A 12,040-nucleotide genomic window follows, 5' to 3' on the forward strand; every position below is an offset into this window, starting at 1 on the left:
GATAGCATATTCAAAAGCAGAGACATTACTTTGCCGACTAAGGTCTGCCTAGTCAAGGCTATGGTTTTTCCAGTGGTCATGTATGGATGTGAGAGTTGGACTGTGAAGAAAGCTGAGCGCCGAAGAAGTGATGCTTTTGAACTGTGGTGTTGGAGAAGACTCTTGAGAGTCCCTTGGACTGCAAGGAGATCCAACCAGTCCATTCTGAAGGATATCAGCCCTGGGATTTCTTTGGAAGGACTGATGCTAAAGCTGAAACTCCAGTACTTTGGCCACCTCATGGGAAGAGCTGACTCATTGGAAAAGACTTTGATGCTGGGAGGGATTGGGGGCAAGAGAAGAAGGGGATGACCGAGGATGAGATGGCTAGATGGCATCACTGACTGGATGGACGTGAGTCTGAGTGAACTCCGGGAGTTGGTAATGGACAGGGAGGCCTGGCATGCTGCAATTCATGGGGTTGCAAAGAGTCGGACACGACTGAGCGACTGAACTGAACTGAAGTGTCACCGCAAGGTTCTTCGTGATAATCCAGGGCATCACCAAGCTTACCATCCATCGTCTGGCCCAGTGTGGAGAAGTTAATCGCACTTCTGGCCTCATCTATGAGGAGACCCACGGGGTGCTGAAGATATTTCTAGAGAACATGATTCAGGATGCCGTTGCCTACACCAGAAATTTTTTTTTTTATTAAGAGTCCACCTGCAGTGTAGGAGACCTGCATTTGATCCCTGTGTTGGGAAGATCCCTGGAGAAGGGAAAGGCTACTGACTCCAGTATTCTGGCCTGGAGAATTCCAGGGACTATATAGTCCATGGGGTCACAGAGTCAGACATGGCTGAGCAAATTTCACGTTCACTTGGGGCCATTATGAATGGTACTATGAAAGTTCATGTACAGGTTTTGTGTGGACATATGTTTTCATTTCTGTTGGATCTATCCCTAGGAGTGGAATGTCTGGGTCAATGCTAACTCAACATGGAAACACTACTAAACTGGTTTTTTCAGGAAAAAAACAAGGAAAGGTCAAAACCTGGTGAATGTCAGAAAGGTTTCCACAGCTTGCAGCTCTCCACACTCCCATGGAAATACCACGTGGACTGGCTCAGATCAGGAGGCAACGTTCAACGTGTAGTGTGAAGCCAATTCCCAAACCCAAACTCTTGCTTCCCACCCACACCGCCTGACTCTGCCCAGTCACATTGTCCCTCGGAGCTCTCTTCTGGGGTCAGGTAAACAGAAAAGACAAGACTGAAGTTGGCAGCTGAGGTTGGTAACCTCTCCGAGCCAAACGCTCCGTGTTTGGCTTTCCCACATCTCTGCTGTCTTGCTGCTCACCCAAGCATCCCAGCTTGCAGCAGACACGGGATTCAGGGGCCCGGGGAGGACGTTCCGCCTGCCACAGGTTCTTCCTAAGATGCAGCCACGAGTCTGATATCTCAGCAGCCCTCTGACGGCTGGGAGTGCTTGAGAAGAGCAAGCGGAGCGTTGCAGCTTGTAGGGAACCTTTGAGAACTACAGCTACCGGCAGGGAGAAAGCCATCTGTTATTTTGTCTTCTATTTGTTTTAGAATTTCCAAGAAAGTGAGCAGTTGGGCTGCTCGACTTTATTGTTCACGGTCGGGAGGAGAAGAGTCGGAGTGAGGAGCTCCATTTTCCAAAACTGCAAAGAGCTGTCTCTTCTTGGTGACGCTCACAGACCACAGGCTCTTGATTCTACCATGAAGTCCTCTGTCCTCCAGGACTAGGGTCTCAGCTGGGAGGTGCGCCCTTATTGAGTATCCCAATTGTCTACACAAGGATCACAAAAGCTCTTCCGAAAAGACCTTGCTCTCAGATCTCCTTGCCAGCTGGAGGGGGTAGGCAGGGACCCGAGAGCCAGAAGGAGAACTGAAGTCAAGGATAAGCTCCTCCTGCTGCCTCTGGTTAAAAATGGGAGCAAAGATGCACTCACCTGGCAGAGACGATCAGGGCTTGTTCCTGCCCTGGCCTGCTGTGACTCACCCCACCCACAGCCTCACCTGGATCACCCCAAGGTGGCTTAGGTCTAATGCCAGGTGACAAACTCATCCCTGTTAGCCCAGAAGCTGAGAGGGCTCCTGGCATATGGGACTCTCAGTTCTCTAATGGAGACAGGCCCAGTTAAACCAGGACTAGTCAGTCACCCTAGGTGTCCCAGCGGTCTCACTCACCTGGCCTATCTGCACTTGAGCTCTCCCAGACAGGAAACCCGCCAACTTCCTGTCTCTTCCTCTGGCACCTCCTCCTGCTCATTACTCCAGGATGACTCGCCTCCTTAGAACCAGAAGACTATGGGCCCCCCCCCCACAGGACCTTCCAGTCCTTCCCTCCAATCTCTGGACCCTTGGGGGAGCGGGGTGGTCAGGAGAGGGAATGGGGCATCTTGCTGTGTCCTCCTAGGAAAGTTACTTCACTTCTCCACGCCTCTGTTCACAGGGCATGTGAGAACATCACAGGGATAAGAGGGCCTAGCTCACAAGGTTATTGTGAGGATAATACGGATGAAATGTCAAGTGCATCTGACATGGCAGCATAGGTTCCCAAGACTGTCCTAAGCTTTGGTGAGCCACTAGAACTACTCACAGGCTAAGAAAACCTGTTTTGCACACAACTGTGGTTTATTACGGGCTTCCCTGCTGGCTCAGTGGTAAAGAATCTTCCTGCAACGCAGGAGACCCAGGCTGGGAAGATCCCCTGGAGGAGGGCATGGCAACCCACTCCAGTACTCTTGCCTGGAGAATCCCATGGACAGAGCAGCCTGGCGGGCTGCAGTCCATGGTGTCGCAGAGTGAGACACGACTGAAGAGACTCAGCAGCAGCAGCAGCAGCAGCATGGTTTATTAGACCTGAAGGATGCAGATTAAGATCAGCAAAGGTCAAAGGAGCACAGGGGAGAGTCCAGAAGAGATCAGGCACAAGCTTCCAGTTATCCTCTTCCTGTGGAGTTGTACAGACAGTAGTTAACTTCCCCAGCAGTGATGTGTGATGACAGGCATGAAGTACTGTCAACCAGGGACGCTCACCTGAGTCTCGTGGTCCAGGGTTTTATGGGTGTTTATCTCTAGGCATGGAGAACTCCTCCATGGCTGACCTTAGTTACTTAGTTTCTAGCCTCTTCAGAGGTCAGACTGATACAGCTTGGCCCAGGGTCCCCAACATAAATCATATTGTTAGCATAAACGATCTGGTGTGACCCAAGGGCCCAGGTAAACAAAGACATTTTTATCAGGCAGAGTATTACAAGGGCTTAGAGGTTATCTCCCAGGAACCAATCAGGGGGCCAGATCGTGCTTTGAAACATGCAAGGTTTGAACATCTCATACCTGCTGGGTCAGCTCTTTACTGCATGGACACATAGGAAGCACTCGATGTTATTATATTTTTAATATAGATTTATTTCCTTTACTGGTCTTAGTTGCAGCACAGGGGATCTTCAGTCCTCATCGCAACATGTGGGATCTAATTCCCTGACAGGGATGGAACCCAGTCCCCCCGCACTGGGAGTGTAGAGTCTTAGCCACGGGACCGCCAGGGAAGCCCCCACCCAGTGTTATCCACCTGCTGTCTCTGGTGCTAGCCTATGGAACTATATGGCTTCAGGCTACCCCTCTTGCTGCTAGGAGGGGCTCGCGTATTTCCCACTCCTCTTTTGCTACGGAGGGAGGTCCCCGCCAGCAGTGTTCTTGGCTCTCTTCCCTTCACCCACACCTCTCCCAGGACCGCGAAGTAATGTTCCGAGTTGGAGGGTTTGGGAGAAAGGTCAGCTCCAGCACAGCTCTCCCCTTCCTCTCTTGAGTCACTCCTCCATAGAGAAGCCACACTGTCCGGTTTATAGCAATAGGAAGATGTCCACAGCTGCATATACCTGTGCCTGGAGACCGCATCAGGTTCAGGGCTAAGGTCTCAGCCAGCTCACCTGGCTCACAGGGTCTAAACCGCGTTCTTTTTTTAAAAAAAATTGATTAATTTATTTTAACTGGAGGCTAATTACTTTACAGTATTGTAGTGGTTTTTGCCATACCTTGACATGAATCAGCCATGGGTGTACATGTGTCCCCCATCCTGAGCCCCTCTCCCACCTTATCCCTCAGTGTCGCCCCAGTGCACCGGCCCTGATCGCCCTGCCTCATGCATCGAACCTGGACTGGCGATCTATTTCACATATGTAAACCACCTTCTTGAACAGCCTTATCAGCAATAAAAGTGATCTCCATTTGCCTGGCTCCTGGGTCTACCCGTCAACTGGTTCCTAATGGAGGCAGAGACAGAGGTGACATTTCACAGACCCTCAAGCCCAGATACAGTCAGGCCTTCCTGTGTTTGGAAGGGCGTGACCAGGTGTCCCCGAGAACCTCGTCAGCCAAGGTCCCCAGGTCCTTCGGTCACGCCCACTCCTCAGGATCTCGCAAGGGGGCACTCCAGGCTGTCAGAGACCCTCTGGAACACTGGGCCAGAACTAAGCACAGACCCTTCCAGGTGTGGTCTGGTGGGCACCAGTCATGAGCAGCACCTCGCCACGTCTTAGGATTCCTGTGATCACCGTCATTTCTGAGCAGGCTGATTACAAGCTGCACGTGCGGAAGCCTCAGACCCTTTTCCACAGGAGTTACATTAGATCCACTTTCCTCTGCACAGGGCAGCTGATTGTTAACTCTCTTCTTATGGTTTTCCAGTCAAGCTCTCCTTCTCAAATACATTTGTAAACACACACACGCACACACCTGCATCCCCTACAAGGCTGAAGGGCACAGGAACCCCCCACGCCCCACTGCCAAAAACTTTCAATCCTTCTCGCCTCACCAGTTTCAGTACACTCATATTTTACCCATTCAAGAAGCATTTAGCCTCCAAAAATAATACACAGTGGTGAAAAGCACAGCCTCCGGCATTAGACATTCCTCGGTTCAAATTTTAATTCTATCAATCATCAGCTGTGTGACCTTGAGCAAGTTACTGAGCCTCTCTGAGCTTTGGTTTTCTCAAAATCCTAAGGTGAAGGTTATACGAGTACCCACCTTCAGAGGGACAAGCCTGGCACCCTGACTATGTCATATTCTCGGTAACTACAAATTAGCAGTACATGCAGTAATCTTACTGGTTTTAACATTATTGTTACCACTTCAGGGACACCTCCCAAAGTAGAAACTAAAGTTAGAGAAAGGGTTACAGCCCTTCAGAAGGGTCCATGGTTGATAGGTGATGTCACCATGAAGAATGGATCAGGCCTGGCGTCCTTTCCTGAAGACCAGCCTGGGGGTTGCAGGCCTTCCAACCTTGTTGGGAGAGATTCTATGGAAGAAGGGCGGGAGGAGGGAGCTGAGCTGGGCTGTCAGTGGGCACGGCCCGGGCTGCAGGTTTTGAGCTGGGAGGACAGGCCCACTCTGCTCAAGGGCTGACCCGGCTGTCAGGCACTCCCTCCGCTCTTTAGGGGAGAATCCCTCCACATGGCCGAGTTTGGGGGGACCAGAGAGAAAATAGGGCTGAATGAAACAGCCTTATTGAAAATAAAAGTCACAGTGACACGAAGAGCACCGACGTGACAGTCTCAGCCCTCCAGAAGAACAAGTCCATGATGCCTGATCCGATTCCCTGGGCGGGGGGAGGGTGCAGCAGGACAGCAGATGAGCCCAGGTGACCTTGAACTTTCAAGGCCGGAGCCCTTGGGGGAAGGACTTACCTTCCTGGGGTCAGCTTCCCACCCTGCACAATTAGGGCCACAGCACTTGCTTCTAACGGGGCCTACAGGAGTATGTACTTCCCTGTTGCTCAGATGGGAAAGAATCTGCCTACAATGTGAGACACCCAGATTCAGTCCCTGGGTCGGGAAGACTCTCTGGAGAAGGGAATAGCAACCCACTCCAGCACTCTTGCCTGGAGAATCCCACAGACAGAGGAGTTCAGTGGGCTACAGTGCATGGGGTCGCAAAGAGTCGGACACGACTGAGCAGCTAGCACCTCCACTGCTATCAGAGCAAGTGGGATGCTGTGTTTCAGGGTATATCACCTGAAGAACAGCGGGGCTTCGTAGCAACGCCAGCTCCATGGGTCAGACGTGAAACTCAGCTTCAGGGCTTTCTGGCCCCGCCTTCTAGGTGTTGCCTCATCCACGTGCTAAGCTCATCTGATTCCAGCTTGCTGTTAAGCTGCCAAGTCACTTCAGTCGTGTCCGCCTCTTTGCGACCCCATAGACGGCAGCCCACCAGGCTCCTCCATCCATGGGATTTTCCAGGCAAGAGTACTAATTCCCTTTGTGGATCCTGCAGGCCCAGCTGCAGACCAAACGGAGAGGAAGCAGAGGTGGGCGAAGGCAGCAAAGGGACACAGGACAGTCTGACTGTGAAAGCAGGTGGGAAAGCCGGCTGGGCGAGGATAAGAACGGCAGGAGCAGCCTGAGGCCACTTAGTGCTCGGGCGGACGCCTGACCCCTCTCGGCAGACCATGCATGAAGTAACAGGCCATGGAGCCTGCAGTCATTAAAAGAAGCTACATCTGTTCGACACAATCAGTTTAAGAAGGTCAAAAAAACATGTTATACATTTGAGCAATAGCACCATTACAAAGAGGAAAACCGTCAAGGCGGGGAAGTTACAGGTGTCTTCCAAAGACTTAGGGTTGGGGCGCCTCATTCTTGGGTGCTGCTGGATAGACAGAGCTTCACCGAAAGAACATAACGGGTCTTTTCGCCTCTCAGCAAGGTGTTATTCAGGCAGAGGGAATGCCGCAGAGAGGGGGGAGGGGAGGGGAGCAAACGGACCAGGACTCGGGATGCGTCCTTCTAGCTAAACGCCTCTTCCACCGGGCTGCTCGGCGGCTCGTCACGGACGAGCCTCAGTTGGCCTGGATCTTCCTGGGGATGCTCGGGGGGTCGCGGCCCCGGCCCAGCAGCAGGAACTCCAGCCGCTTGCAGTGCTCCCGGAGCTGCTTCTCCCGGGGCAGCAGGAAGGTGAGGACCTTGTTCCGCACGACGCCACGGTCCTCCTCCTCCCGCAGCCGCTGCTTCACGCGGGCCGCCTGCTCCTCCTGCTGCACCAGGGCCCCGTTCATCTCGCAGAAGGCGTCTTCCAGGTAGCGGATGGCCCTGAGCGCCTCCTTCTTGAAGTCCTCCAGCTCTCGCTGCATCCCGGCCACCTTCTGCTGCAGGATCTCTAGGTCGGCCGGCGGCAGGAGGCTGGAGGACCACGATGAGGGCAGCGAGAAGTCCCCAGACTGGAGGCCGCTCTCCACCATCTTCTTCCCTTGTAAAGTGTTCACCTTCATAAGAATGGAACCTGACTGATAGAGGGGCTCCATAGTGCCGCCTCCGTCCGGACAAAGAGAGGGAGCTAGGGTCTAGCCAAGTCAGTGAATTTTTTTTTTTTCCCTGTTTTTTTTTGGCAGGAGACACAATCCTTTGGAATGGAGATACCCCACCTATTGTGACATCAGGACCCCTCTAGCCAATCAGGGGGAATGCCGCAATCCACTCATTTGCATACTGTAGCTTCCTGGCTTGGTTACCCTGGGCTTTGCTCATCTGCCCAAGAAGTGTTTAGTGTGCCCCCGGAGATACTGATTCTCATCGACTCATTGCCCTTCCGGAACTGGAGCTCCATCTCTCCTTGTCTTGTCCTGGGACACGCGGAGGCCCGGGGCCGTAAAGTAAGCTGACTGGAGCAAGGCCAGGCGGAGTAGTCTCCTACACAGCAAGGGACCTGGGTGGTCTCATAAGGGTCTCTGGGCTTCACTAGGGAAGCAAGGACATTGTAAGAGATGATACTTAATCTCACTTCTAGCCCTAAAATGCTAAAATTTTTTTAAAAAGTAATTTTCTTAATTGAAGTACAATTATTTTATATGATGTTAGTTTCAGGTGTGCAGCAAAGTGATTCAGCTATCCATATTCGTTTCAGATTCTTCTCCGTTATAGGTTGTTATGAGATCTTGACTATGGTTCCTTGTGCTCTACAGTAGGTCCTTATTGTTTCCTAGGTTATATATTCGGAGAAGGCAGTGGCACCCCACTCCAGTACTCTTGCCTGGAAAATCCCATGGATGGAGGAGCCTGGTGGGCTGCAGTCCCTGGGGTCGCAAAGTCGGGCACGACTATATTATAGTGTATATGTGTATATGTATAGTGTGTATGTGTTAATCCCAAGCTCTTAATTTATCTCCTCTCTCCCCACCGTCGCCTGTGCTGACCATAAGTTTGTTGACCATAAGTTTGTTTTCTATGTCTGTGATTCTATTCAGTTCAGTTCAGTCGCTCAGTCGTGTCCGACTCTTTGCAACCCCATGAATCGCAGCACGCCAGGCCTCCCTGTCCATCACCAACTCCCGGAGTTCATTCAGACTCACGTCCATCGAGTCGATGATGCCATCCAGCCATCTCATCCTCTGTCGTCCCCTTCTTCTCCCAGCATCAGAGTCTTTTCCAATGAGTCAACTCTTTGCATGAGGTGGCCAAAGTACTGGAGTTTCAGCTTTAGCATCATTCCTTCCAAAGAAATCCCAGGACTGATCTCCTTCAGGATGGACTGGTTGGATCTCCTTGCAGTCCAAGGGACACTCAAGAGTCTTTTCCAACACCACAGTTCAAAAGCATCAATTCTTCAGCACTCAGCTTTCTTCACAGTCCAACTCTCACATCCATACATGATCACTGGAAAACCCATAGCCTTGACTAGATGGACCTTAGTCGGCAAAGTAATGTCTCTGCTCTTGAATATGCTGTCTAGGTTGGTCCTAACTTTCCTTACTGTTCTGTAAATAAGGTCATTTGTATCCTTTTTCAGATTCCACTTGTGTGTGTGTGTGTGTGAGTCACTCAGTCGTGTCCCACTCTTTGTGACCTCATGGGCTGTAAGCCGCCAGGCTCCTCTGTCCATAGAATTCTCCAGGCAAGAATGCTGGAGTGGGTTGCCATTCCCTTCTCCAGGGGATCTTCCCAACCCAGGGATCAAATCTGAGTCTCCTGCATTGCAGGTAGATTCTTTACCGTCTGAGGGAAGTCCTTAAATTCCACATAGAAGCGATGTCATATGATACCTGTCCTCCGATCTACTTCACTTAATATGATCATCTCTAGAAAAATATTTTCTGATTCCAAATCCACACTCCTATAATGATGTCAGAATTCTCGATAATCTTAGGGGTATACTCAGGTCTTGATGGGTGGTCCTCAGCAGAGCTGATTCAGGATAAAATTGGTCTCTCATTCATTCATTCAGCAAGTCCCTTGTGTGCTCACGGTGCGCGTGGGCCAGGGAATGCTTGGGGGGCCAGGGAGCGTGGTCCCTCTCTCCCTGCCCTGCCAGATCCTGCCTGAATGCAGACAGAGATGAGGAGGAACATACAGACGGGTGAACCTCCCACTTCTGACCTGTCGGCTGTGAGAAGGAAACTGGTTTGGTCAAGAAGAGCCCGCCGCCTTGCAGACCTCAGTCTCGCCCAGACTTCTCATCTGGCCTCTCCTTTCCAACAGCCTGCTTCAAATTCAACCCACCCAAAGGTGGACTAAGATAGTTTCACCCAAAATCGTTCCTGTTCCAGTGATGCCATCAGGTTGATGAGACCAGCCCAGGGCAGCCCCCTCATCAGTGCCCGCTTGAGAAACCCGCACCCCTCCATGTCCAGGTGACTCTGAGCCCTATTGGCGCTACCATCTCTGCATGCTCCAGCATCATACTGGGTTGGGGGTCTCAGCTCCGCCACCCACAGTAAGCTGCCTATCTTTGTGCATTGCCTCATCTCCCTGGGCCTCAGTTTCCTCATCTATAAAGTGGGGATACTAATTCAGTGGTGTGCAGGTGAGGATGGGGGTGGGGTGCGGTGCTCTCTGGGAGGAAAAAAACAAAACAAAAAACTCTAATTTATAGCTGTTGCTGATTTCTAATTTATAGCTGTTGCTGACGAGACTGGTTCAAGCTACCAGCATGATGTCTCTTGAAAGAGATGCGCGCAGGGATCCTTCATGAGTGTGTGTGAGTGAGACAACTCCTGTACCACAGGACCTGTGAGGAGGGCATGGGCCCTCTCCAGGAGGAAGATGGATCCATCGAGAGAGTCTGGCAGTAGGTATCGGAGGCAGCATTTGGTAGGGAGGTTCATGGCTAACCGAAGGTGGAATTTTGAGTCTCAAGATCGGGCAGCACCAGTTACTGATACACAATGTATAGAAGAAAGAGCCCTGCTCTAGGAGCCAGGGGATCTGGAGTCTGGAATTGCTGTATGACCATAGGTCAGGCAGCCCTCCTCTCTGAACCTATTCCCTCTGATGTAATGTGAATTCTCTACTGCGCTAAGATCCACACGGTCCTTCCTTTAAACTTTCCCAGCCTGTTACAGACTCCCCCCTCATTCTGTGACCTTGTCCCTCCAGACCCCTGATGGAGCAGTAAATCCCAGGAGGACAGAGGCTGTACATTTCTCACCCTGTGTGCCCTGCCTGGTGCAGCTGCACGCAGTGGCGCTCAGAAATGGGATGAAACAGGATTTCTGCTCAGAGGTCCAGCAAATCCTGCAGCTCCCCTCATTTTCCCTCTGACATGATGACACCTACTGGCCTGAGCGGAAACAGCACCTCTCTTATTTGCTACCTAAGACCCAGAGACATTACTGAAAAGCAGAGACACTACTTTGTCTACAAAGGTCTGTCTAGTCAAAGCTATGGTTTTCCAGTAGTCATGTATGTATGTGAAAGCTGGACAATAAAAAAGGCTGAGCACCGAAGAACTGATGCCTTCAGACTGTGGTGCTGGTTGCTCAGTCGTTCTCTGACTCTGTGCCCCCGTGGACTGCAGCACGCCAGGCCTCCCTGTCCATCACCAACTGCCGGAGTTTACCCAAACTCATGTCCAGTGAGTCGGTGATGCTATCCAACCGTCTCACCCTCGGTCACCCTCTTCTCCTCCCACCTTCAATCTTTCCCAGCATAAGGGTGTTTTCTAATGAGTCGGCTGTTTGCATCAGGTGGCCAAAATACTGGAGCTTCAGCTTCAGCATCAGTTCTTCCAACAAAATTCAGGGTTGATTTCCTTTAGGAGGGACTGGTTTGATCTCCAGCTGGAGAAGACTCTTGAGAATCCCTTGGACTGCAAGGAGATCCAACCAGTCCATCCTAAAGGAAATCAACCCTGAAGGACTGATGCTGAAGCTGAAGTACTTTGGCCACCTGATGCGAGGAGTGGTGCTGGGAAAGATTGAAGGCAGGAGGAGAAGGGGACTACAGAGGGTGAGATGGCTGGCTGGCATCACCGACTCAATGGACATGAGTTTGAGCAAGCTCCAGGAGAGAGTGAAGGACAAGGAAACCTGGCATGCTGCTGTGCGTGGGGTCACAGAGTCAAGCAACTGAACAACAAGACCCAGATGGGGGCCTGGGGAGACGACGTAACAGCCTGTGGTCTCCTGGTGCATTGATTAGGGGGGGTGTGTGCAGGTCAGGCACACGGCACGTTCTCAATAAATGTTGCTTGACTCAGTGACAGGAAATATGTGTCTGTCTTCTGGCTTGAGGGTTCTTCTGTTTGTCTGTCTCTCTCTCTGACTTTGATGCTCCGCCTCTTTGTCTCCCACAGGGGATGGTAGAAGTCATAACCAGTGCTGTGAAAGAAAAGTCGTAATGGTTAAGAAAGGATAGCAGTTGTTCAACATCCCTGGTGCTTTTTCATGAGGTCTCAGTTCATCTCTCGGCACACAGAGCTGGTGGGGAGGCCTGTGTTTCCACGTGAGCCTCAGCGGAGGTCGGGAGCAAATGCTCACTCTGTCAGCAGAAGACCCCAGGCCCGGGAGCCCCTGAACCTTCGGGGAGCCCTCAGCAGGGCCGACTCAATGTCACATGCTCTGAGTGCTCTTCTCCTAGAAGCTTTCCAGTACAGACCTGTGCTTGCTTCAGAACTTCTTTCCATAAACCCCTGGAAAGTAAGAGGGCAAATCTATTGGTCCCCTTCACAGCATCAAGAGGAAGGGACTCTGACATCTCCTGGCAAGGCCTCCCTGGGCCAGCGTTGGGTTTCCCTGCTCCTGGTCTATTTCGGCAGCA

General features: G+C 51.6%; 1 protein-coding gene across 1 annotated transcript; it reads right to left on the minus strand.

The window, feature by feature from the left end:
- Nucleotides 1-6,542: 6,542 nt before the first annotated feature.
- On the minus strand, nt 6,543-11,613 carry CCDC182 (coiled-coil domain containing 182). The gene has a single exon (XM_042256805.2). The coding sequence runs from the start codon at nt 7,309-7,311 to the stop codon at nt 6,850-6,852; it is 462 nt and encodes a 153-aa protein (XP_042112739.1). The 5' UTR covers nt 7,312-11,613; the 3' UTR covers nt 6,543-6,849.
- Nucleotides 11,614-12,040: the final 427 nt, after the last annotated feature.

Source organism: Ovis aries, chromosome 11, assembly GCF_016772045.2.
Source record: "Ovis aries strain OAR_USU_Benz2616 breed Rambouillet chromosome 11, ARS-UI_Ramb_v3.0, whole genome shotgun sequence".
In the NCBI taxonomy this organism is placed as follows: domain Eukaryota; kingdom Metazoa; phylum Chordata; class Mammalia; order Artiodactyla; family Bovidae; genus Ovis; species Ovis aries.